The sequence below is a fragment of the Pectinophora gossypiella genome, chromosome 5, assembly GCF_024362695.1.
Source record: "Pectinophora gossypiella chromosome 5, ilPecGoss1.1, whole genome shotgun sequence".
NCBI classification, from domain to species: domain Eukaryota; kingdom Metazoa; phylum Arthropoda; class Insecta; order Lepidoptera; family Gelechiidae; genus Pectinophora; species Pectinophora gossypiella.
In genome coordinates this window covers 5,084,884-5,112,765 of record NC_065408.1, presented here as the reverse complement: position 1 = coordinate 5,112,765, position 27,882 = coordinate 5,084,884, and the positions used below count along the sequence as shown (strand labels likewise).

Genomic DNA, 27,882 nt, shown 5'->3' with positions numbered 1-27,882 from the left:
ACACACAACTGTGTACAAAACTAGCCCAGTTTTTATTTTATTCTTATTCTTAAAACGTACAAAAGCTCTTTCAACCTGCATTAACTTCTCATTTTTATTAATTATGTGAGAGCTATCGCTTACCTTAGGCCCATAGCACACGGCGTATTTTAAACGCGCAGAAGACGCGCGTTTCAGGAACGCGCGTCTTCGGCGCCGTAGACGCTGATTGTTGCGTTTGCATTGATGATAGAAGCGCGCGCATGAAGCGCGTATACGCGCGTTTGAAGCGATACAAACGCGCGTACAAAGGAGCGGAGTAGGGGTAGGGGGAGGCGCTCACGCCACCACTGCACAATTATTTTTACATTTTTTTCTTTTTAAAAGAAGTACTAGAGCCAACGTAAGCAGTGTTGTCTCAACCGACGCCATTGTACAACTGAAGAAGAGGAGTCTCTGATCAAAACGCAAAAGCTACGGGCGACTACAGCGCGTCTGTATCGCTGTATCTGCGCGTATACGTGCAGTAGAGGCGCGTTTCACGATCGCCCCGTGTGCTTAAGTTACAAGGTTGCAATCGAATCTCGTTTGAATCGCGTATATGCGCGTAATCTGCGCGTCGTCTGCGCGTTTAAAATACGCCGTGTGCTATGGGCCTTAAGGTAAGGAATTTCTAAGCGTAAGTATTGACTGTTTATCGCCACATCGTCAAAGCCCACGGACATTCATACTGATGTGAGTAAATTAATGTTCAACCAAGTTATTCTAGTCTTATTCATAGTGTCACACGTACTTTTTAGTTGCAGTTGGGCAGTAACATAAGCTTAAAAACAAGCGGTACTTACATTTGAGTGTCATAACAAAAAACATTTAAGCTAACAGGCGGGTTCATGCCCTCAAAAAGAAGGGATCAGTTTTGGTGTTCACATTTACAATACGAACTATATTTATTAGCAATATTAGTTTCAGGTTACTTTGACCAGTAAAGAGATTCTTAGTTCACGCGACGCTAAATAAACTAGATAGAAAATGACAAAAGCAGCAACATTTTATCTCGCGTCATTATTCTCTACAACAACCTTCACATACTGCTAAAAAAGTCAAACAGGAATTCATTCAAGAGTCCTGATAGTCAAGACGAATACCTGTAGGGTTTTTATGATTGCTTTCTCACAACGCACGTTTATAGTTTAATGTCAACTCCGTAACCCGAGCCACTCCTTGATGTAACCAGGGTACATGATTAATAATCTGTAGACACTGAATCGGGTGGCAACTATCACGTGGTGTTTCTCTTCATCTTCATATACGTCAATGCCGACGACTTCTGGGGTCGGGTCGCGGTAGCCGTGGCAGTCGCGAACGTTCACCCTCACCTCGGGCATACCCCCGTTATGGACTAAGTTCTTTGGAATGCATATTTCAACCTAGAAAAGGACGGCGGGTTAAGTTTTTTTTTTGCCATAGGCAATAATAATCATGCGTGACTTAGGTACAGTCATGAGCAATATAATGTACCAACTTTAGGACTCTGTCGCACTAACATATTTGACATTTAGTGAGACTTACAATTCAATTTGTCAAAAAAGTTAATGTGACATGGTACCAAAGTGTATACATATTAATGCTCGTGACCGTACATTGGCCCTGGTTCATGCAGACACCACTTAATTTTATTTTAAGTTATACATCAATTTTATTTTAAAATTTTGCATTGGCTAATAACCCGACAGAATTAAGTTGACAGCACACGTCAAACGGTTTGCATATCAACGAGATACCTTTTTGATTCGCCCGGGTTGTTCATCCATTTACTCATTCTTACTAAAATTAGGAGCTGTCAATAAGATAAGAAAATGACAAGTATAACGTAAAGTAAAATTAATCGGGGCCAATATTGATCTTGATTACATAGTATTAGATACAGTTGTCGACCGTGCAATAGCCAATTCTTTCTGCATTAAGAACTAGCAAACATTAAAAGTTATTATACACGTAGAAAATATTACCTTGCCGTCTTCAAATCCTAAGAATAAAACTTCCCCGTGTTGTGCTGCGCAGGTAAGCCCCGGGTATTCTAACACCATGCTATTTGAAGCCGAGTCTACGTTCATTTTGAACTCTTTGTCGCCTGGTACTGGAATCAAATGAGAATGGTGTAACATACATACACAATTATAACATAATCGCTCCCAAAACACATAAGAGGCACATCCAGGATGTTTCAAAGAAAGACCAGGAGGGTTAAAAACGCCACATCAAAGCAATTCACCTATGATATTAGTTTTCATTGCGCACTTAATTGTATATGCGCAAATGTCATAATTGCAATATTGCTTTTTTAGATGAACTTGCTTCCAAGGTTTTGGTTAGGACATTACAGGCTGAACACCTGATTGTCCGACAGTATGATGATCCGTGCTTCGGAAGGCACGTTAAGCCGTTGGTCCCGGTTACTACTTCAACTACTGGACCACAGAGGCCGTTTTTTCTTTCTTTCTTTCTTTAACTAATGTTACCAACAGAAACTCACCAGAAATAACAGCACTGATCTTATGAAACATGACATTTCGCCCGGTGTTATATTCAGGTATGTTGAGATTAGACACTTTCTCCACAGAATTCAACACGTTTGAATACAGTAGCCTTGAGAACTGAATGGCCTGTGATAGCCCAAATCTGTGCTCCGGCACAAAGTTCCTCCCTTCTTTATCTAGTCTAAACACTAAGCCAGTCTTCAGTAACATGTAAACTTCATTGTTGTATACGTTTATGTCAGATATGGACTTGTTGCAGCCATAGTACCGGGCCAGGGTGTAATCCAGCCACCTTTTGTTGACGAAGTCCCATTTCGAACACCTCAAGATGTTTTTGTCGTCTAACAAATAGAAACAGTCTTCGTCTATCCTGTAAATAAAAAAAAACTAATAAAAAGTTTATTTTTCTGCGTTTTCTATTTATTTAAAAAAAATGGTTACAGCACTGGCTCCGATTCCTGCAGACACATCTTAATTTTATTTTTATACCCGTCATTTTCTTATCCGCTGAAAACGGACGTTGCCGATATGCAACTAATATGCAACCCGTTTGACGTGTGCTGTCAACTTAATTCTGTTCGGTTATTGACTAATATCATTTTTTTTAAAGGTTTGTTAGATTTCTGCCTAAAATTGACGCGTGTTCCATAAATTGTATGCCTGTCGATTACTCGTCCCTTTCCTTTTCGGCAGATATAACTATATGACGATATAACGTTATGACAGGTATAACTTAAAATAAAATTAGATGGTGTCTGCAGGATTAGCACCATATTACAATTAAATCGCATTGCAAAACATAGTGACTTTGTCTCAATGTAATATTTGTATTACAGCTTGTATATCGGCAATATACCAATTAATTATAAAGTTGTGGTTTTTGTAAAGTTTCTTCACACCACAGTTCCTTTTATGAATATGAAACTAACTGTAGATGCTTCGAAATACGTAAGCCACGTCAGTGTGCTCTAAAATATTCAACGAGTTCGTATAACCACGCATAAGCTCAAAACGGAATAGATACAAATTGATCTTCAAAACAAAAGACGCTCAACAATGTCTTGACTAGAAAAACCCGTAAAAAGCGTCGTTTTGTTTTGAGCGAACGTAGCCTGGTAAAATCCCTCAATAATTTCATTAAAATTCGTCGACTTCTTTGGTTTCCTTAGATTTGGTTTTGTAAGAACAGAAACAGCATTGCGTTAAGAATACGAGATATAAAACGTTGACATAATTTTAATTTTACTATTTTATTGATTTTGGAATTCCAATTTTAAAATTTAAATTTTATAATTGCTAATGTAAAGATGGGTTACATACTTGAAATAAATTGTTTTTTTTTTATAAATATTTTTTACACAAATCTGGCAAGGATTCTAATATTTCATGAACAATTAGGAATATATTATCTAATAAAGAATTATTTCTATTGGAGGTGGGCCCAGTTGCCCCATTGTTCTTTTTATACACAAAAGCAAAAAAAAAGAAAATATTGTATTAAAAACTATAGGTAAGTTCACAATCAAATGCAAGTTTCGCAATGTTTGCTTCTTACTAGGAAGATTAGGTACCTACAATGAAATGTATACTAATGCACACGAGGCGTTTACTGTCACGTGTAGCACATAGCTTGGAAGGCACAAATACAACAATACACAAGGGAAGGGATCTATCCCCAAGCGGCGTCCGAAATCTGAATGTTTCCCGCGTCATATTGTATTTGGGTAGTTTTTCTAACACCGGGAGTCAATATTAATGTAACGCAAAAATATCATCACCTTATGCTTTTTCCAAATATCCAGTTAGAACTTAGAACTCACGAACGCGCTTGAATATATCACCAATCCGCACTAAACGTTTCGCCTCTTCCTTTTTGATGCGAACAGCGAAGGATTGGAACTGTCTGCCGTCATGTGTTTTTCGAACTCGTTATAATCTGAGAGTCTCCAAGGCTAGAGTGAACAGGCATCTGCTAGGTAAGCGTGATCCACTCTAGACCGCAACCATAAGGTGAGAATGGTGAGATTGTAGTCAAACGCGAGCGAGCCTATACTACTTAAAAAAGAAAAAAACTTGTGTTTCGCCAATTAACGTAAATTTTAATATTTTTGCGTTAATGGTAATGGGATTGAGCACCAGTGTTCGAAGTTGTAAGATAATAAATATAACAAAAAATACCAAGTTATGACTTTTATTTAAATGCTCTTTTATAATAAATGCTCTCTAAGTTTCAACATTGAATGGTAATGATTGATATTATTTTCAGGGTGCCGTACTTTAAACAGAAAAACGGAACCCTTACTTGCTCGCGTTCGACTGTCACAGGGGTTTTGTTGGTTTTCGTAGACTAACTACTTACGAAAACTTATTGACCCAATAGTGGAGGAAATACAAAGAATATTTATTAGTACGAAACCCTAATTGTGCTAGCCCGCCTCGCCCTTAGCCGTTTTTTTTATTGAAGTATACACGAGGTGTGATAAGGTGAAAAATCACTTACAAAAAGAAAACTCATATACTGACGCACGAAGATTCGTTCGCATAGCCCTGTTTACATTGCGTTTACTTCGAGCCTACCTATACCAGAATACTCGTAGAAGAAAGAGGATGGAAAGGTCCTAGCGCCCATTTTGTATGAGAACCACTGTCGAAGGTTCAATCCCGCTCTCATTTATTTATTATTTATTTATTTATTTCTCTCTCTACCAAGGTTCACTTAATAACTATTAAGTATTGACAGAATACCTATGAGAGAGCTGGAGTCTGTACTGGGCTCGAAACCCGTATTACAGTTCACCAGGCTCCCCCCCCTTTTACTACTACTCCTGCAAACAAATAACTACGATAGAAGGACGAACTGGACACCTTCCAGAACACCTGGCATTACGATGTCCAAGACAGGGATGGTTGAAAAGAGAAGGGGGAGGCCTTTGCCCAGCAGTAGGACATCAATTAGGCTACAGAAAAAAAGAAACAAGGACCTAAAGGGGATGAGGTAAATCTAGCTAGGCGCCCGATACGAATTGGAGCGGGGCGGATAGTTACCATTCTATACGCAGTATTATTCTTTATAGGGAGTATCCTTATTACTTTAAAAAATACACTGAAGTTCACCAGAGATAAAATGTTTTGCTAATATACTACATCAACCACAAACTCCAACCAACACGCATAAAAGAAATGTATCAAATATGTGCATTGAATTATATAATAATCTGCCAAATTAATTGAAAATACTGACTGGAAAAAAGTTCAAAATTAACCTAACGAAATGGCTTATGAACAAATGTTATTATAATTTGAAGGAATATTTTGAACATTAAAATAATTAAATTTTGTAATGTTTTAATAATAAGTATAATTTTCAATCATTTTTATTTTCAATGTAACATTTCTTTATTATTATTATTATTTATGTATATTTGTACGCATGCATGCAGGCCGAACACATCACAACATTGTTATTTAAATTTTTACCACCATTTGTATTTTATGTTTTCTCGCAAAAAAATTGATTTGATTTTTTTTCGGCATAGGCAACCCAGCAACACGAACGATTAACAAAAAGAAACATCAGAAAAAAGTCTCGCTGACGTATTCTTCGGGTGAATAACTGATTATACACCTTTATATTGTTGTAGAGGTGAAGTTTCCCACGATTTATAAAAATAACATCACACAACATACATGAAATATCTACTGTACGGTTACGAGTGCTAATATGTATACACTTTGAAACCATAACACATTAACTTTATTGCCAATTTAAACCGTAAGTCTCATTAAATGTCAAATATGATAGAGCGACAGGGTTCTAAAGTGGGTACATGATATTGGTCACGACTGTACACACTTACCGATATTCGTACCCAGAAATTGTATACTATCATACTTCGTACCGACTAAGTATGCAAAGTATGTAATTAATAGTAACGTTAGTATCAGTAGAGAAACTTAAACATACATACATATCCATTTGCTTCGATCCTGACACACTTCTCTTGCTTCCTTCACATTCATCAATCGCTTCATACATGCACGCCGGTTCAGAGTAGACTGTACTAAACCTTTTCTTAGGACATCTCCAATTTGGTCAATGTAAGTCCTTCTAGGTCTTTCTCTGCCAGCCCTACCATCAACTTTCGCTTTATATACCGCTTTCGCAATTCTATTATCCTTCATCCGCTCTACCTGTCCAAACCAACCTAACATTCCCTTCTCAATTTTAGTCACTATATCGTCTTTTACACCACATCTCTGTCTTATCACACTGTTTCTCACTCTATCACTCAACACCGCAGATGCTACGCAAAGACCTCATTTCTACGGCATTAATCCTACTTTCATGCTTTTTCTAAAACTACCGTCCAAAATCTGTAAAGCACGTAAAAAAAACAAACTTTTCAATTTGGTATTTGTCTTACGAATACTTATATAACAATATGTCATAAGCTGATGACTAGTCAGAGGTACATCAAGAAAGAGAACTAAGTACCCACACTTCATCGAGCTTTCTGTTAGACCAACGTGTTAGGTGGCAAGACGCATCGCCGTCAATAACGATCGAGCCAATTGTGTCAGTGGAAATACGTAAAATCAAGGATCAATCGCACATTAAGATGCAAGTAGTAGGTCGCCATTTGCCATTTACTTAGTTAAGAGTCTTTTTGTAATTATTTCTTTTTGTTTTGGTGCAATAAAGTGTATTTGTATTGTATTGTAGGTATTTTGTGTAGTAGGTATAATACAAAGTACATACAATGAAAATTAACAATATCATATTGTCATACGTATAAGTAATAAGACACTTACGTCTATGAGCCCTGCCTAGATGGTGAATTTGTAGAGTTTATTGTAGGTACGATTATATTGCAAGACTGATATCGCATGTAACGACCAATGGTAAACTTTTATTGATTGGGGGTCAACGTAAACATACATACACAATGTTAGTGACATCGTAACGAATACCGAGGGGGATGATTCAGACCACGATTCCGAGTTAATATCAAGTGGAATTTTTAGTCGCACAGTCGCAAAACTCATGTTTTTTTTCCTTATTTAAAATTATTTTCAATCCTATATTTTTGCGATGGAAAATTCCACTTGATATTAACTCAGAATAATGAGCTAAATCATCCCCCTCAGTATTCGTTACGATGTCACTTACACGGTTACACACCGTGAAAGTACATGCAGGTAGCCAACAAAGGTCATACAAGTACGTATGTATACCCATACGTAGCTAGTGACACCGTAACGAATACTGAGGGGGAAAATTCAGACCATGATTCTGAGTTGATATAAAGTGGAATTTCCCCTCGGAGAATTAATGAAAATTTTAGTGTTATTTTTAAATTATTTTCAGTTGCATACTTTTGCGGAAAATTCTACTTGATATCAACTTAGAATCGTGGTCTGAATCATCCCTCCAAGTTTTCGTTACGATGTCACTAACATCCTCTATGTATACTTACTTAAATCGACACAAGCATAGGCAGGTAAATAATGGTATAATGTGTGTTGTATAGTACATAAATATGAGAATGAAATACCGCTATCCCCCCTATTATTTTTAAAAGACACAGGAGGAAAATAAGCACAGCCATAATTATACTCTGCTTCAATGCTGTAATGAATGTAGGTAGTTACAAAATATATACAGTAATAAGTACGTCCCACTGCTGGGCATAAGACTCCTCTTGTCGAATGGAGGGGGTATGAAGGATTCTCCACCACGCCCTACTATTATAAAGATCAGGGATTTTTTATTAATGTACTTTGGAACAGAACATACAAATTTGAACATAAATTTTAAAGAACATTAGGCTTTAAAAGTGTGGAGGACGGCTTAGAAGCAATAAAGGAAGCAAAAGTTGGGATAAATTGATAATAATATAGTAGTCATTACCGGCCTGCGTCTATAAATGAATATAATAAAATTTAAAATTACAATACCTACACAAGAAGTCTTTTGAAAGGCCCTTCGTGGACTATTTTCTTGATCATTCTATCTGAGTCAAATGAGCACGAACCTGAAACAAATTATCAACCTACAGTCATGGGCAATATCATTAGAATCCTGTCGCACTATCATATTTGACATTTAATGAAACTTACGGTTTAATTTGTCAAAAAAGTTAATGTGACATGGTTTCAAAGTGTATACATATTAGTACTCGTGACCGTACATTATTAGTTCGGGTATACAACACACACACAACTCATAAATAGGAGCAATAAATATTTAAAAAAAAATCATGTAAATATTATCACAATTTATAATGTTACAAACAAGAAATAACATAGCATCACCCCTATATCCCATGTAAAAGGGGGTAAGCCTATTGCCATTAACGGGGCATAAATTTTAATGCTGGTAACCCCGTGATCCCAATTATCTATGATCCAAACATGAAATTAAAAAATAAATAAGTTCCTAGGTATTTTTCATTTAAGCTGGTTGTGTCAAAGAAAATGTTTAGTAATTGGGTAGTTTCCTAAGTCAAAAATAAATTATCAAATTCTGATTACTAAATGAAGATCTAAAGGTGACAAAAAACGTTTTCTTTTTTCCAGTTACCTACTTATGAATTTTGACAAAGAATAATATAATAATAAGTGCGACATTTTGTCACGTTTTTATGTCGTCACAGGTTGCTTTTTCATACAAATTCCGTAGTAACTTCGTGTTTTGACGCCAAAGGCCCCTGACGGCTCGTGTATCGACTACTTACTTACATCAGTAAGTAACCGTTCGTATTAGAAGCGAAACGCTACGTACGAGCTGGTGGGATATTAAAGAGATAAGGAATCCTAACCCACGTCTTGCTGCTCGAAGGTGAGAAATAGAGATATAGTATCTTAAATATATTTACCATTCATATCTGCGACTACCAATTCGTTGGGTTCCTTATAATTGGGCAGACTGGCGACCAGCAGCCTTTGCGTCACATTCCGGAGGCGCTTCTCAATTCGGTAGTACTTTTTGAAGAATTCATCTCCAGTTTCCACGATAAGGATGTCTGTAATGTGATGATGCAGTGAGATACGTGTAAAGAAAGTATAAGTACTTAATGTCCATAGTGTACGACTCGATTACTCTAGCCATAGAGGCGGCCAATCAGCTCGCGACACCAAACACTTCAGAACCGACCTCTGATACCGACCCCGCCGACGTGGTCGACGATTTCTCTCATTCAGCGCTTATTGCTATCGACCCACTAGAGTCGATTAATTCTTTCAAATATGTTTCCTCTCAGACGACTGAGCCGAGGTTCGCGCCCAACTGGGCTCGCTTAGGCCTATTGTTTCAAATTTTGTGCCGGGTGAAAGTCGTTAGCGCTCCCCATTTGTCCGGCCAAGTAGTTAATGCCATCTGCGGCAAATCTACAATGAATCAAGTCAAAAACAAAAATGTCCCTAGGTAATCATCGTACTTCCTAATACAAACGAATGTTATTTTCCATGTCTGGTATAAAATGTGTTCCTCTAGTTATTAAACTTGTAATATATACCCTCATTGATTTAAAAGATGTGTTGCTGTTAGTGATGGACAGGGAAAGAAAAAATTGGGTGGGAAAGAAAAAATATCGGGAAAATATGGGAAAATAAAATAAACACCCGAAAAATTCCCGAATTATGGGAAAATATTTTTTTAATTTAATTATTTACTTATAATCTTATTATTATTTGTATGTCGTTTCCATGTCTGGGGCCTATGGAGTCCCGGACTTTTGAAACGCGTGTGTGGGGCCAAAGCCAACACGTAGAGGCCCCTTAAGATAATTTAATCTAAATGTGTTGTGACACCCTATCCCTGTATTTTAGTTGTGTATCCCTGTATGCACTATGGGAGTGCGCCCAAAGACAATCCCCGGTTCGTGTTGACTATTGCAGACTATTGCAGATTATGGGAACAAAAGGAACTGGGCTATTGGGTAGCGGGTTAGTGAACCGGGATACTGGGGCTATGGGGGACTATGGGGCCTGCTCGACCAATGTTAATAACAGAGATAGGCAGGCGGTGACTCGCCACTCACTGGATCCACCTATCTAGCCGACGCGACTGGACGGCAAGGCAGCAACATGGTTGTGAGCAGCTCAGGGTGGCAAGAGGTGTACACCGCTTTCTGCGACTTAAGCATCTTTCACTGCCACCCTGCGAGCGTATAGCTCTAACTCCCCACTCTGGCCGGCCAATGAAGGCAAGCCAGAGGTGACAGTCCTGCAGCTCCCGCTGGGGTCCACTCCGGCCGGCCAGGACTGTCACTATCTTTGTTGCTCTTCTTTGGACTCTCTCTAGTAGTGCAATGTCCTTCCGATAGTAAGGTCTCCATATTTGAAACCCATGTTCAAACAGCGGTCTCACGTAAGTTTTGTAACGCCTAAGAAACAATTCCTTATCTATATAGTAAAAAGCTTTCTATAGGAGGGAGTTAGTCTTCTTAGTGATTCCAATAATTGTTCGTCTCACTTTAGATTATGTGTTATCGTTATGCCAAGGTCCTTTTGTTTTTTAACACACTCTAGAGGTTTTGAGTCAATGGTGTAACTCAACGAGGGGTTGTTACTGTCAACACGCATCACAGTGCATTTAATTTGTCCACGTTCAATGTGATTAGCTAATCTCGGGTCCAAGCAATTACTCTATTCAGATCAACTTGGATTATATTATGGCTAATAAGTGGATTCCCAACACAACAGCCAGGGTGGTCTAGTGGTTAGAGCGTTAAGCTCGTTAGTGGGACGTATATAGGCAGTTTATACATATGTGAGTGGATTCCCCATTATTTTCGTGTCATCTGCAAAGAGTGATATATCAGACATGATAACATGTTTAAGATCTGTAAGGTGGATACTCAATAAAATTGGTCCTAACACCGATCCCTGCGGCACACAGCTGAGGATTTTCTGGGAACAGAGTATGATTCTCCGATGCGCACAGAGAAGGTGCGCTTTGACAAGGAAGTCTTCAATCCACTTCAAGAGATTGCCTCTTGATTCCAAAGAGCTCTAATTTAGCAATCAATCGTGTGACAGGAACTCGATCAAAAGCTTTTTCATAGTCCAAGTAAATAATATATGTAGGTATTCGTGCCTCCCAATTTCTTGTCCATGTGTCCAAGCAACAGAATAAGTTGGTAACTGTTGACCTCCTTGGCACAAAACCATGTTGCTCCTCGATGATGACATTCTCTCGTGCCAAAAACATCCTATACAGAATGTTAGTGACATTGTAACGAATACTGACGGAGATGATTCAGACCATGATTCTGAGTTAATATCAAGTGGAATTTTTCGTCGCAAAATTCATGTTTTTTTTTTATATAAGATGGGTTTGCTCTTGACTTCGTTCTTCCACAAAAAGAAGAGATCGACGTTGGAACGAGCTTACCCAGAAAATGCCTATTCACCCTTTTTAGTTTGTTTTGTAATTATTTTCAATTATATACTTTTGCGATGGAAAATTCCAATTCATATTAACTCAGAATAATGAGCTTAATCATGCCTCTCAGTATTCGTTACGATGTCACTTACACCCCGTACAAGTACGTACATGTAGCCATACAATTAGGTACTTATGGGTATTAGTGACAACATAACGAATACAGAGGAGGATGGTTCAGGCTATGATTCTGAGTTGATATCAAGTGGAATTTCCTGTCGGAAAATTCATGTAATATTTTGTATTTTTTTATTTTTTTTAGTTCCATGCTTTTGCGACGGAAAATTACATTTGATATCAACTCAGAATCATGGTCTGAATCATACCTCAAAGTTTTCGTTACCATGTCACTAACACCCAGTATATCCTATTCTTCTTCTTCTTCTATCGTGTGGGTTGTGAGGTGAATTACCCACCTCATCAACCCTGGTGTCAGGGTTACTATTGAGCCGCCAAAGTCCCCTGACATGGCTCATGTAACGACTACTTACTTACATCAGTAAGTAGTAACCGGGACCAACGGCTTAACGTGCCTTCCGAAGCACGGATCATCTTACTTAGTATATCCTATAATATGTAGGTATCTTTGCACGGAATTATTAAAATCGAACATTCCATTCAAAAGATATTAAGAATTTAAGTTTTAAGAGTTCATACGACACTACGACAGAACATAAAATGGGCATAAGTACGTAGGCATACATTATATTTAAATGGTCGTTGTTGGAAATCCTTACTTTTAATACAAATACACTTCTCATCAAAAAAATCGAAACACTTCCGTTTTCATTGTTTCTGTCCGAATTTAACACAAAAAAGAATTCATACGATGAAAAAAAATACATAAATGTATAGCTGGCAGTTTGGCCATTACAGTAATAAGCGAAAATTCTAAATTCAAAATTAGAATTTCATTTGTTTATCTTATAAACGAAATGAATCACTGTTTTGAGACAAATGTGTGTTTAGGGTTGGAGTACATTTAGCGTTTAAAAACTAAAAATTGGCGCCTATCCTTAAACTTTTTGTTTTTTATTTCAATACTGTGACTTTGGGACGTCTGAAAAAAGGTTTTTTTTCTAAAACGTATGGATACTTCGCCCACAGAAGCCGCCCAAGTTGTGGCATTGCTGGATTCTGGCCTTAGTCAGCGTGTTGTGGCTGCAAGACTGCATCTAAGCCTGTCATCTGTTCATAGAGTCTATAAACGTTATCGGGAGACTGGTTTGTTCACGCGCCGTTCAGGATCTGGCAGGAATCGGGTCACTTCTGAGCGAGACGATCGATTTATTGTAACAACTTCTTTAAGAAATCGACGCCTTAACGCTTTTCAACTGCAGCAGCGGCTTCGTGTTGTACGAAGGGTGGCTGTAAGTGACTCTACAATTAGAAGAAGGTTGAAGGATCGTGGACTGGTACCGCATAAGCCAGCAAATGGGCCGAAATTAACTGCAGACCATCGAAGAGCGCGCCTTAACTTTGCACGTGAGCACCTAAATTGGTCATACCTACAGAACCGCCACCATAGCTGACCTTTTCTTCAATGCAGCATTGTGCATAGCGTTCTCCGTCTCTTCTGTAGACCTTGTTCCTTCCGTCGTTACCATACAGCATAATTTTACACTCATCAGAAAAGAGAACTTTGCTCCACTGTAGGTATGACCAATTTAGGTGCTCACGTGCAAAGTTAAGGCGCGCTCTTCGATGGTCTGCAGTTAATTTCGGCCCATTTGCTGGCTTATGCGGTACCAGTCCACGATCCTTCAACCTTCTTCTAATTGTAGAGTCACTTACAGCCACCCTTCGTACAACACGAAGCCGCTGCTGCAGTTGAAAAGCGTTAAGGCGTCGATTTCTTAAAGAAGTTGTTACAATAAATCGATCATCTCGCTCAGAAGTGACCCGATTCCTGCCAGATCCTGAACGGCGCGTGAACAAACCAGTCTCCCGATAACGTTTATAGACTCTATGAACAGATGACAGGCTTAGATGCAGTCTTGCAGCCACAACACGCTGACTAAGGCCAGAATCCAACAATGCCACAACTTGGGCGGCTTCTGTGGGCGAAGTATCCATACGTTTTAGAAAAAAAACCTTTTTTCAGACGTCCCAAAGTCACAGTATTGAAATAAAAAACAAAAAGTTTAAGGATAAGCGCCAATTTTTAGTTTTTAAACGCTAAATGTACTCCAACCCTAAACACACATTTGTCTCAAAACAGTGATTCATTTCGTTTATAACATAAACAAATGAAATTCTAATTTTGAATTTAGAATTTTCGCTTATTACTGTAATGGCCAAACTGCCAGCTATACATTTATGTATTTTTTTTCATCGTATGAATTCTTTTTTGTGTTAAATTCGGACAGAAACAATGAAAACGGAAGTGTTTCGATTTTTTTGATGAGAAGTGTATATGCAATAAAAAATATTTTCCCTTGAAATGGGAATTTTTCGGGTTTTTTCCCTCAGAATTGGGAAAATTCCCAAAACGCGGGAATTTTCCGGGTAAGAACCCAACACTAGTTGCTGTTGCAGTGTCTTGTCATTTCTTCTCCTCAGCCATAACTCCTTGCGAAATGACGTAAATTCAAAAATGTTACATCGACCTTCAACAAGTTTACCCATGATAATTACGTTGAATAAATGATTCTGATTTCTGATTTCACGTTTATCAATATTGTACCTGACAGAGGATAGCAGTAACTGTCAGTACTATTCAGAGGCGGAGGACAAATAGACTAGTCTGGGCGCTATCCCACTCGCGTCAGTCAGAGTACTGCGGGGCGGAAGGCAAGAGGGAAAATATTGCCCTATTTTCAAATATTTTTAAAAAGAGCGTGGCCCTTAAATTGGTTACGTGAAAAATAATTATAAAAAGCTTATTTAAGTAAAACCTACGACACGCATATACATTTACAACATTAAAATATACACACATTAATATTTAGTTCGAAAACATAAAGGTATATGGGTGCCGCAGTTCACCTGAGTGAAAATTTATGTGCAAAAAAAGAAAAACAATGTGAAAACAATGTAAAATTGATGTGAGCAATATTGTATTAAATTTATCCATAGAGTTAGGTTATTTTGTAAATTTATTGTGTATCAGAATTGAGTGCTTTATTTATTTATTTATTATAGGTTATCAACATTGTTGTTTTATTCACGCGGAGATCACTGTACGTGTAATGCCTTTGGAGTCGAGCAAAATCAGTAATAATCAGGGAAATATCGTGCGTAGTTCCTTATTAGCATTCTAGGTACTTACTACTAATGGATTCCGAGGCCATGGAGGTCCCTCCTAAGAAGACGCTAGATCTAATCGAATGGATCGGTCTAGAGGAGGATATTTAAATGTAGGGTTTTAGTCACAATAGATCTGAGGGGTTAAAAAAGCCACATCGAAGCAATTCATCAGAAAAAGCAATATTGCAATTTGACATTTGTTTGAAGTGCGCAAATGTAAAATTGCAATATTGCTTTTTTAGAAGAATAGGCTACTTGGCAACCTAGTCAAATGAGATACTTTTTACGAAACGTCAAAACGGACGGTTTCTTTGGAGTCGTGTGACGTCATCAATAAAAACAATCAAACGTCGTACTTATTGTAACTTAATTCATAATTAAAATTCGAAAGTAAGTCAAAAAGTAAAATGAGATTGATTTTTGATCATCCTAGACTGGCTTCTATTTCTAGATTAGCATTTTATAATTTATCTTTCATTCAGTCAAATACCCTATTGCTGCGATGTGGCCTGTTTAACCCCCCAGTGACCATTCGAGCTCAAATAATAATAACCTACCACTACTGAAACGTTTCCTAAAGCTGAAATACATATTTTATTCTAGCACAGAAATAGAATTCCATTGTGTTGGGACAATAGTCGAATACATTATTCACTAACCTTTGTACACGTGAAGATATCTGATGTCGTCTTCGGAGATCTCATAGCTCCAGGTCATGTACGCGTGTTTGAGGTTGAACCAGAGACGCGAGTTCATGTAGAGCTCCCGCCAGCCGAGGGTGGAGCGCCGTTTGAACGTGACGCCCTTGCTCGCCATTCCTGCCTGCGCCAGCTCCTGCCATATTCCACGGTGCTGGAACAAAATAACTCTGATACTTACTGGCTTAACCTCAGAAGCCGCTTGCGGCTCAATAATAGCGCCCAATGCCGTGTTTAGCAAAACTTACAAGTCTACACGTTCACATGCTACAAGTTACTCACAAGTATTGATGACAAGATAATTTTATGGGCCATAGGTTGATCTCTTGTCACCATAAGGTTTATCATAATAATACGAAGTCCTAAGATGGATATGATGGTGATGAAGATGTATTTATTCTATGTATGTATGTATTGGTGCTGATTCCTGCAGACGCCATCTAATTTTTTTTATACTTGTCATTTTCTTATCCGCTGAAATAAAAAGAGATGGGTAATCGACAGGCATAAAATTTATGAAACACACGTCAATTTTAAGCAGAAACTTACAACAACCGTCTAAACATTTTACATCGGCCAATAACTCGACAGAATTAAGTTGACACCACACGTCAAACGGTTTGGATACCAGCGAGATACTTTTTTGATTCGCCCGGGTTATTCATTCATTTACTCATTCTTCCTAAAATTTACGACTGTCAATCATCCGTCTCTTGCCTTTTCGGCGAATAAGAAGATGACAGGTATAACTTAAAGTAATATTAGAAGGTGTCTGCAGGAATCGGGGCCAATGTATGTGCGTATGAGATAACCACGTTGTGTCTAAAATAAAGTACGATAGCATATCTATTTTCGTGGAACAAATTATCCGCCACGGATTTTCCGTTCTCCGTGTATAGTTTGCATCCATACAAACTAAAAATAAAAAAAATACTATTAATCAATAATTACTTAATGCGTGCAATGTTTCAACAACTATGTTAAATACAATATATTTTCAATGTGATAACATCTAACATTATAGATAACAGCTCATATTTAATGTAAATAAAATAACATAGAACTATTAGCTATGCCCGCTTACATTGTACCTTCTGTTAGAAGTTTGCAAAACTATTTCATTAAGTATTGTAAATATAAAAAAAAACACTTAGATAAAAATAAAAAAGTCTTTTTTGGAGCACTAACATCGCAAATCCAATTATTAAAAAAAAACATTTATTTCGGGTGTTTTCCCATAGCAATTGTTAGTAACAAAAGTCTTATATCTATGTTAGTAAAAATTACAATTAATTAATCAATTGAATAATTATACAATTTAGTGTCTTTGGCAAGTTGGACGCGGGTCCAGTGCTGCATAATAGCACTGTCCACGTCCAGCCTTGCCGCAACAGTCTGCAGGAGGCTGTTATTAAGTGAATATTAAAATTAACTTATAATATTGCATAAAAAAAATCGTGATATTGGATAATCCCGCAAATCCCGGGATCGACGAAAATGGATACCGGGATTTTTGGTACTGAAAAGAGTCCGTGAGTTCCCGAGACTGACATCTCTATCATCATGTTAACAATAAAGATATAATCTAAAGGCATATAGAAAGGAATACTACTACGTATAGAACGGCAACTCTCCGCTCCCCACAAGCGTCTTGAATCGTATGTCGTCAGAAGTCACACTCACACACACACGGGCGCGTGTATAATAACGTCAATGTGTAGTGTCTGTGCAGAACGAAGTGTTTTGTATGAAACGTCCGGGGTGTGCTAAAGGCGAATAAATAGCTAAACGCGTTCTATGTTTAGCATTTGTTCTAAGTTCAGCATAGAAGCCAAAAAAAGAAAGAATTTAATTAACATTTAAAATAAGTTTATACCTAGCCAACTTCATAATAAAAAATACCGGTCGAGTTCGAGTCCGACTACCGAGGAGGGTTCTGAAGCTTTGACATTGCCGTTCAAAAATTATTACCTCCATACATCGACATAGGTTGCTCTTAGTTTACCAACTAAGAAAAAGTAAGTTAGTAATCGTGGTTTTCTTCTTCTATCGTGTGGGTTGTGAGGTGAATTACCAAGGGTTATTATTGAGGCGCCAAAGGCACTTGACATGGCTCATGTAACGACTTCTAACTTACATCAGTAAGTAATAACCGGGATCAACGGCTTAACATGCCTTCCGAAGCACGGATCATTTTACTTTCGGACTAACAGGTGATCAACCTGTAACCCACCGGGATTCGAACCCGGAACCTCCGGATCGTGAGTTCAACGCTCAACCACTGGATCACAAAGGCCACAGAGTAATCGTGTTTATCGCCTTCCTTCTTGCCTAGGTCTTTGGAAAGTAACCCATCAGTTTTGATGCCCTGAAACGTATGAAAATAAGGATAAAAATCGTATGACGGTACCTTTTGCGTTGATTTAGAAGGTTGATATTTTTATAGCTTCCAGACATGAGTATTAAATGTTAATTTTAATTTGATACCTCCATGGATTCCCGAGAATAAGGGCCTTGAAAGACACACAGACGGACAACAAAGTGATCCTACAAAGGTTCCGTACTTCCTTTTGAGGTTCGGAACCCTAAAAATGACTTCGCGAACTTGACGTTAATTAATTATAATATACGTAATATAAGCGAGTATTTACGTAATGAACTGGTGGGTTATAAAGGCTAAATTTAAACAATTAATTAAAAAATATATTGCAATTTGACATTTGCGCAGCGCATAAAAAAGTAAGGGCGCAATGTCAACAAATGACAAATAGGCCACATTGAATGAAACATTTTTAACCTCGGGCAAGGCAAAGGGAACTATGCCCATACAGCCACGTCTTATGTATTTTTTTCTTGATTGATGAAATGATGAACGATTAATGAAATGATGAAAGGAAATGACGATAAATGATGAAGCCTAAGCCCCCACCCTCGGAGCAGACTCCTACTCGGAACCCTAAACGAATTAACTAAAAAGTCCGCATAAACTTTCCAGTTATGATGCGGCTTCTTGGCACGAAGCGAAAATAGATAGGTACTTACACTTTCTTTATCGAATATTCCGATATAAAAACACTGTCGCGAAAGTTTTCTGACTAACTAAATGCGATCATTAACCACAAAACACCTAATTATTCAATGAAGAAAGCAACCGTCCCAAAAAGCAAATCTCAGTAATACTTATAAAAACACAATGACAATGCAGAAATATCGTATTTGTATGTTTTATTATTATTTTATTTTAAGGAGATCTACAGATAAAAAATTTCAAAATGGCGGTTAAGTGGTTTTCTCTATAAGACGGCAATATTGGTGGGTATGGTTTCTCTTTCAAAGCCCTAAAACACGAGGTACCTACCAACTTTTTGTAATATACCCAAATTAATTCGTCAACTACATTTAGGTAAATCTCAGGTCTTTGTATATTTATCAGATGATTCAAACATCGTTTCTGTGGCAGCTTTTAAAATGGCTGTAAAGTCCGATGCGAGAGCGTCTGTAGCGGCCGCACGACATTCAGGTAGGTTCATTGGTATTATGTAAAAGAATGCTTGTTTATGCATTTATATTTAAATCCACGGACAGTTGTACCATACCTACGAGTACAAATACATGAAATGCAGAGTAAATTTGTATGTCTGTTTCCTTTTCACGCCTTAACTAGATTTATTTAATGAGTTTGACGAAAATTGGCACATGTAGGGTGCTGTCCAGGAACTAACTTGGTGATAAATGTTCTTATCACAACAAGCGAAGCAGGCTGATCACCTGATTGTAAGATGACCCGTGTTACGTAAGGCACTTTAAACCGTTGGTCCCGGTTACTGCTTACTGATGTGAGTAATCGTTATATGAGCCATGTCAGGGGCCTTTAGTGGCTCAAAGACCCTGACATCAGGGTTGGGTCAGGGTAGGGGGTTTTGTTTTTTCCTGTTTGTGCAATAAAGTATTTGTTATGTTATGTTGACCAGTTACTTTTTACTAAACGCCAACACATGAAATTACTATAGAATATAGAAAAAGCACACTGTGACGTCATAAAAAAATTTCGGACTTATTATTACGTTTTGCTTGATTAAAATGTATAATATAAATAAGTTTAATAGAAAAAAGAAAATGCTTTTTGTTAGTTTTAGATCTGTCTTTATTTGTAACTAAAACTTCATAATTTATCTTGAACCTAGTATACCCAATTAGTTATAATTCGACCGTTTTATCTGACCAACACATACATACATACATACATAAACTCACGCCCGTAATCCCTAATGGGGTGGGCAGAGCCGCAAACTAACCAAATGGTATTAAAAACCGTCGTCTGAGGAAAATCTGTAATAAGTTACGATGGTAATGGCCCCGATTCCTGCAGACACCTCCTAATTTTATTTTTAAGTTACATTTGTCTATTTCTTATCCGCCGAAAAAGAAAGGTTATCCAATTGACAGCTGTTAATTTTAAAAAGATTGAGTGAATAAATGAATAGCCCGGGTGAGTCTAATAGGTATCTCGCTGGTATGCAAAACGTAAGCTGTTAACATAATTCTGTCGGGTAATTGGCCGATGTAAAATTTTTAGAGGGTTGTTTTAGATTTGTGCCTAAAATTGACATGTTTCATAAATTTTATGCCTGTAGATTACCCGCCATTTTCCTTTTCGGAGGATAAGAAAATGACAGGTGTAACGTAAAATAAAATTAGATGGTATCTACAGGAACTAGTATGATTATAGATTACAATAGCATACATAAGAATGATTTATACTAGGTATGTTTATTTATGGTACCTGTAATTGTCTCTTTTGTAGCCTATGTACTTCCACGATGTATAAAATAAATAAAAATATATAAAAAAGGACGGAGTCACCAGCAAAAGCTAGTACCTAGTCGCTAACTCCATTATCTAATTCTTTTTTGTCACAACTTTTTATCGCCTTTTGTAAGTTCAGATTCTTCGTATAATTCACACATTACAGGATTCCTATACAATTTTAATTTGCGATAAGAACTTAATGAAGACCGTTCGTATTTGAAAGACAATAAATAACATTACAATTTAGTTACAAAAATATTAAACAGTCTAAAATTATATATTATTGAAATTATAGTAAATATAACACGATATAGTAGTAAATTCGGATTATTTACAGAATATGGCCCCTTACTTAAAGGAGGGTAACGCAATTTTAGAAAAATACGAAACCCTAAAAGCGCCTCAGGCGGGACCAAGAAAATATCAAATAATTTATCGGAATTTAATTACGTTTGGATATGGACACGTCGCGGCATTGTATGGACTATACCTGTGCTTCACCTCGGCTAAATGGGCTACTATTCTTCTTGGTAAGTAGTTATTTTAATATTTTTTCAGAAACCTCAACATTCCCTTCAGATCTAAATTATAAAGATAGTGCATTTCACGTAAGTCTTTAAAATGCACTATGAAATGGACAATTTCCGAATATTTACCTTTACCCAAAAACTAGTAGTAATCGCTTTACATGCTTCTAATAAGTTTTCAAAATTGCCTATTTTATTAATTATTTGCCGAAATTGGTACATTCAAAAATTGCCGAATTTGATACGTCTGGTTCAAAAGATGGTAAGTTCATCAACTGTGCTTTAGTAGCTTTATAAGCAGGAAATGTTCTTCTTCTTCTGTCGTGTGGGTTGTGAGGTGAATTACCAACCTCATCAACCCTGGTGTCAGAGTTATTATTGAGCCGCCGAAGGCCCCTGACATGGCTCATGTAATGACTACTTACTTACATCAGTAAATAGTAACCGAGACCAACGGCTTAACGTGCCTTCCAAAGCACGGATCATCTTACTTTTTTGACAATCAGGTGATCAGCCTGTAATGTCCTAACCAAACTAGGGATCACAAAGTGATTTTTGTGATATGTCCCCACCGGGATTCGAACCCGGGACCTCCGGATCGTGAGCCTAACGCTCAACCACTGGACCACGGAGGCCGTTTGAGGAAATGTTGGAAAATTTGCTCTTGGGTGTAAATCCCCACAATGTTCACACTGACACATTGGTCAGTGGAACTACGCATGTACAGAAATTGGATAGTTTCCTAGGTCAAAGATAAATTATCATCTTCTCTCGTGTGGGTTGAGAGGTGGATTACCAACCTCATCAAACCTGGTGTCAGTGTTACTATTGAGCCGCCAAAGGCCCCTGACGTGACTCACGTAACGACTACTTACTTACATCAGGAAGTAGTAACCGGGACCAACGACTTAACGTAACGTAATAAATAAATAAATTATGAAATAAATAAATTGTGAAATAAATAAATAGACAAATTGTGAAATTCCGATTACTAATTAAAGACAGATCTAAAGCAGACAAAAAACTTTTTCTTTTTAACTCATTCATAAATTTTAATAAAGAAAAATGTAATAAAAAGTACTTACGACATTTTGTCACGTATTTCTATGACGTCACAGATTGCTTTTTCATAGGTAGCTCTATGACGTTTAGTAAAAAGTAGGTAACTAATTTAACTAGTTGAAACTACCCTATTACATTCATGGTACAGTCATGAGCAATATAATGTACCCACTTTAGGACTCTGTCGCACTAACATATTTGACATTTAGTGACGCTTGCAGTTCAATTTGTCAAAAAAGTTAATGTGACATGGTAATTTTAATGCTCGTGACCGTACGTTTTACGCCGTTAGATGTGGAAATACCCGGGTAGGTATTTCCCGTGTCCATGAAATACAATGTATCGTAACTGTAACGGGTGACCCGACATACTTTTTTCCCTTTATAAATAGTAGGAAATCCCATTGAAATATATTTTTTTATCTAAATGAACACACGGACAAATATTCAAAAATGACAGTAGTTTACAATACGAGTACTATACTATGAGTATATTACCTACTTAATAAAATGAATTTACTCAAAATAAGCGCTATGAATCACAATTTTGATACTTATAATTAATATTAATATTATTAGATTATTAGAAGATAGTATTGATATTTTTTTTGTTATTTTAGAGTTCATTTTTTAAATTTCACTTCCGGTTCACAATAATATCCTACTACTACCTACTTATGCTAAATACTGAAAGTACAAATTACAATTAAAGTGCCAGGTTCTAATTCTATTTGGGAAATCACTTACATGTGAACTTAACTGTTAACGTTGAAGGAAAACATCTAAAAAAAATATAGCGTTTAGGAAAACACATACATAAACTCACGCCTATTTCCCACCAGCAGAGACTATGGAACTCCATTTGCTTCGATCCTGACACACTTCTCTTGCTTCCTCCACATTCATCAATCGTTTCATACACGCACGCCGGTTCAGAGTAGATCGAACTGAACCTTACCTTATTTTCCGATTCATCATCATCACTAATTTAAAAGCCACGCTCTTGTCGGTGTAGCATTCTCCATTCTTGTCTATCAAAGACCATTTCCTTCACTTCCGTATAAGACACGAAGTTCGCCTTCTCTTTAATCTGTTCCATATAAGCTCTTCTTGGTCTTCCCCTTCCTCTCTTTCCTTGTAGCTTTCTATGATGTTTTTAATAAATTGGTCGTGTCTTATTAAGTGTCCAATCATCTTTCGATTAGGAAAACATAAAAAAAATACGATATGTAAAATCCTCCGCTCCATAATCCTCATTGGAAGACCATGGTTTGGTTTAATCTGTTCCCAGTACTCGGACGTAAATATCATACATGTCTGATTCATGTTTCGCACACTTGATCTCTGGCGAGGGAAGTCCCGATTCTGGACAAACACTTTTTGAAAAGCTTTTTATTGGAAGTACCTTTTTTCTAATAAGTACCATGGTTTTCCCTATAACGTGCGCTAAGCAGGGCCACTTTTGGATTTTCCGCATGATATGTGGAAATTGTAACGAACGATATATCCTTGCCCTATATATAGCGAAAACCACGAAAGCGCCTTTTTGATAAATCACATTCGGATGTCATTTTTGCTAACAAAACCTCGTAACTGACACGCTAGGTACTATCCAGATAAAAAAAAAATCGGGTAAAAATTTTTGGTCTCAATTTTTACCCGCATTGAAATTGAAGAGAATCACATCGGAATGGAAATTTTCAAAAAAGCGCTTATGTGGGTTCGCTATAAGACGTCGATACTTAGTTTCGCCATGTCCAATGTATGTCTATATGTCCGTGGCTTATCTCAGAAATTACTACTGCTAGAAAATTGTAATTTGGTATTGCTTAATCGAATCGAATAAAATGACAAGGGAGGCCAAATGTCGCACACAGATGATGTTGATGCGCTTTGCCTGGTGTGTAGAAGGTGGTAAATAATACGGCTACTTTTGAGTTGAGCACGTTATTTATATTATCAATTAGGTACACAAAAATTACATGTCGTTGCAGTTGAAACTTCTTTTTTTAAGGGGGTAAAAGTATTGCCATTTTATACATTAAAAAGTAAAAAATATAATTTGTTGGATGTTGCCAACACTAACATTTTCACTTTTGACGAATCGCAGTATTTATTTTGTATTTTCCTAATTATGATTCGCATTGCAAATAGGATACAATCATGGGATAATAATTAATAACCATCGTGGCATACTGCTGGTGGACTTGTTAGCGTTTTGGACTAATTGTCTAAAAACCACATGAATTTGTAATAAATAAATAAAGATACGCGTGGAAAATACGCAATTTTTACTTTTTTAGCAGACAAAATGTAACTTTTTGAGTATTTTATTAACGTAAAGTATATATTGTTATTGTATTTTTTATTATTCCACACTCGGCTTACAATAGTCGTTAAGCAACTTATTGTGTTCATAAAACGAAAACTAATGTATATTTCTATGAGAAAAATGTAGGCATTACTATACAAAGCAAACTTGTTGTTATTTAAGTTATGAATACATTAATGTATTTCATTCAAGCTGAAGTATTGCTGCATAATGAATAACATTCGGAGTATAAAGTGTAGTATAAGTCGACAGAGACCAAAAGACATGACATGTCTAAACTCACAACGGATATTGTAGAAAGTATAGAACCAAGTGACTAACTAGTACCCCAATTCCTGAAATACACTCATCGTAACATAAGCTCACGACTATATCTGACTTGAGGTAGTCAGAAGTACAGCCATTGCAAGATGAACGAAGTACCCACACCTCACCGTGGTTTACGCTCATAAGACACAAATTTATGAGCGCTGAGTGACGCAAAGACTCTAATAAATCAACAAATTACATTGCAGGATACATGTTGTTCATCGTAAGTGAACTCGGCATCACAGCGGGCGCTCACAGACTGTGGGCACACAAGACTTACAAAGCCAAGCTGCCTCTGGAAATTCTCCTAATGGTGTTCAACTCAATTGCCTTTCAAAACACTGCCGTCACCTGGGTGAAGGACCACCGCGCTCACCACAAGTACAGCGACACCGATGCAGACCCTCACAACGCCACGAGAGGACTCTTCTACTCACACATCGGGTGGCTACTAGTCAAGAAACACCCCGAAGTCATTAAACGCGGAAAACAAATCGATTACAGCGATATATGTAACAATCCTGTACTGAGGTTCCAGAAAAAGTAAGATTCGACACTCTTGATTTTTATTGCTTGCGAAATACGTGTAACCTTGTGTTTGACTCCTTTCTTATACTAGATTTCCCATGTTTAGTAAAACCAACATATCTTGGAGCAACAGATTCACAACTGGGGTGATACCAAACATAGTAGCTTGTAGATGTTGTAATGGAAAGCATGGATAAATGAATACATTTGTATTTATCATTTCAATGACAGTGAGAATTTGCCAAATAGCAATTAAGTTTTTACAATGTGGTACGCACGTAATCCCAACGTGTTTCGAAACCTTTCAAAAAATGTGAAAACGTGCGTTAAATTCGGCGATCCAAATACGACAAAAATCGCTTCATGTCACATGCGAGGCACGCGCTAATCTGAAAAACTATTAAAATCTGTTCCATTTCGGACAATACTGACGACAACACGTGATAACGTGTATTACATACCCCTATTATAAACTGATAAACCTATTTTTACCTATAATCTCGGCTAACCAATAACTATGACCGCCGAAGGCAAAGTCAGATAATGTATTTGCGTATCAAATTCAATGAATCCCCAACTCTTGTAGGTACAAGGAGGAGCACAACACAATCAAAAACACGACAAATATTCTTGTTATTGTATCTAATTACTGTGTCATTAGCAAGATAAAAACGTGATGAAATATTGCGTTCCACGAGTCACGTTTCATGGGAACTTTTGTTTCTTATAGGTATGCGGTCCCGTTCATCGGGACCATGTGCTTCGTGCTTCCGACTGTGGTACCAATGTACTTTTGGGGGGAGAGCCTGAGGAACGCGTGGCATGTCAACCTGCTTCGGTACGCGCTCAGCCTCCATGCCACGTTCCTAGTTAACAGCGCCGCGCACTACTGGGGCACCAAACCTTACGATAAGAACCTAGTTGCGTCACAAAACGTGTCCGTCTCTCTGTTGACGAGCGGCGAAGGATACCACAACTACCACCATGCGTTCCCATGGGACTACCGCGCCGCCGAATTAGGCAACAACTTCGTCAACTTGACGACGAAGTTTATAGATTTCTTCGCCTGGATTGGCTGGGCTTACGACCTTAAGACGGTCCCTAAGGACTTGGTTATAAGCCGCATGAAAAGAACCGGCGACGGTACCTCCCTATGGGGTTGGGGTGAGAAATATGACGGAAAACGAATGAAACGCTAACTCTGACGTATTACACGAAAAGTTTTAAGTTAAATGTCAGCTACTAAAATACAATATAGCCGTTTAACATAGGTAACAAAACATTAAAAGAAATGAACTGATTTTGTTGTTCAACACCATTAATGTAAATATTCCTAATGTAGCTACTTATCTACTTAATAGATATATATTTTACTACATACCTACATAGTAGTATTCATGAAAAATATCACAGGAAAAATAATCACATCCAAGTATTAGAAAGTAGGTAAGTACTTAAGTACTTTCCTGCATATTTCCCTCAGAAGATAAGATTTACTAATGGGTTTTTACTAACCTTATAAAACCACATGTTAAAATGGAATTAAGTATAAGCCTAATTTCATAAAACAAACAAACATGCATTATGTGTATGAATTGGCATTTAATTGATGTACAATAAATTTTGAATTAAGTTTATATTGTAATGGGTTTAATAAAGTGCTGCAAATAATCAAAATCATATAATAAGCTCCTGAAATATGTATTTTATCTATAATTTAAATTTAAATAAGGTAACTACTTGTAAAACCTTAATACAATGTTTAGAATGGTACTTTAATGTCAATGTGGTAATGTACTATGAAAGGATTGTTAATAAGATTAGGAAACCATTCTACTTCCGGACAGTGTAATCTTAAATAAAATGCTATAGAATTCAGTTATTCATAAACGAGTTACTTACCTCTCCGATGTAGTGCACAGCGTCGCGCCAACATTCGTTGACAAGGATGCAGTTCATCAGGTCCTCTGGGTCAAGTCTCTCGAAAACCATAATCAGTATGTCCAATGGGCAATTAGCCCACGAATCCGATACTCCGTAGGAACCCTTCATGTTACTTGCGCCTAAAGATTCACTTGAACTGAAGTCAACCTCCATTTCTCTAGCTTATATAAACAACAATTGGCAATCGGAACACGTTTTCCGTCAATTTTATTTCCGTGTAGAAAAACCCGGGTTATTAGAAGTTTTCGGTACTTGTTTTTGTTTGTTTTCCTCAAGAATTCTCTTAAGCACTTCCTTCGTACATTACCCTGCCCTCCTTTCACTGTAGTGCACTGTACGTACTTGTCATAATCAGCTGTTTATAATATTAGTGTTGCCATCTTCTAACAGTCATCGATCTGCTTTCGGAATTTCACGGCGCACGCAGCGCGTTCAGTAAAACACGGGGAACAAAGCATACC

The 27,882-nt window shown here is 37.4% G+C and overlaps 2 protein-coding genes across 3 annotated transcripts; one reads left to right on the top strand and one right to left on the bottom strand.

Moving 5' to 3' along the window:
- Positions 1-129: 129 nt before the first annotated feature.
- LOC126366619 (uncharacterized) lies at positions 130-27,882 on the bottom strand. Its single transcript, XM_050009800.1, has 7 exons — positions 27,380-27,882; positions 15,873-16,065; positions 9,395-9,541; positions 8,479-8,551; positions 2,513-2,886; positions 1,989-2,116; positions 130-1,406 (listed from the first exon to the last, which is right to left on the bottom strand). Exons 1-7 carry the CDS (start codon positions 27,572-27,574, stop codon positions 1,176-1,178), a joined length of 1,341 nt encoding a protein of 446 aa, XP_049865757.1. The 5' UTR covers positions 27,575-27,882; the 3' UTR covers positions 130-1,175.
- Positions 19,337-27,161, top strand: LOC126366637 (acyl-CoA Delta(11) desaturase-like). 2 transcript variants are annotated; one of them, XM_050009829.1, is made up of 4 exons: positions 20,925-20,928; positions 21,058-21,250; positions 25,156-25,492; positions 26,208-27,161. In XM_050009829.1, exons 2-4 carry the CDS (start codon positions 21,061-21,063, stop codon positions 26,674-26,676), a joined length of 996 nt encoding a protein of 331 aa, XP_049865786.1. In that variant the 5' UTR covers positions 20,925-20,928; positions 21,058-21,060; the 3' UTR covers positions 26,677-27,161. The 2 variants fall into 2 exon arrangements, with proteins under 2 accessions (XP_049865787.1, XP_049865786.1); XM_050009830.1 differs by lacking the exons at positions 20,925-20,928; positions 21,058-21,250 and adding an exon at positions 19,337-19,431.

Bases quoted from the DNA above. Each gene is read 5' to 3' on its own strand.
- LOC126366619 (XM_050009800.1), bottom strand. From the start codon at position 27,574: ATGGAGGTTGACTTCAGTTCAAGTGAATCTTTAGGCGCAAGTAACATG. The intron at 16,066-27,379 runs GTAAGTAACTCG...ATTTTGTTCCAG, and splicing joins CTGTGCACTACATCGGAGAG to CACCGTGGAATATGGCAGGA. The intron at 2,887-8,478 runs GTAGGTATTGTA...TTTTATTTACAG, and splicing joins CCTTTCAAAAGACTTCTTGT to GATAGACGAAGACTGTTTCT.
- LOC126366637 (XM_050009829.1), top strand. From the start codon at position 21,061: ATGGCCCCTTACTTAAAGGAGGGTAACGCAATTTTAGAAAAATACGAA. The intron at 21,251-25,155 runs GTAAGTAGTTAT...ATTACATTGCAG, and splicing joins ATGGGCTACTATTCTTCTTG to GATACATGTTGTTCATCGTA. The intron at 25,493-26,207 runs GTAAGATTCGAC...TGTTTCTTATAG, and splicing joins GTACTGAGGTTCCAGAAAAA to GTATGCGGTCCCGTTCATCG.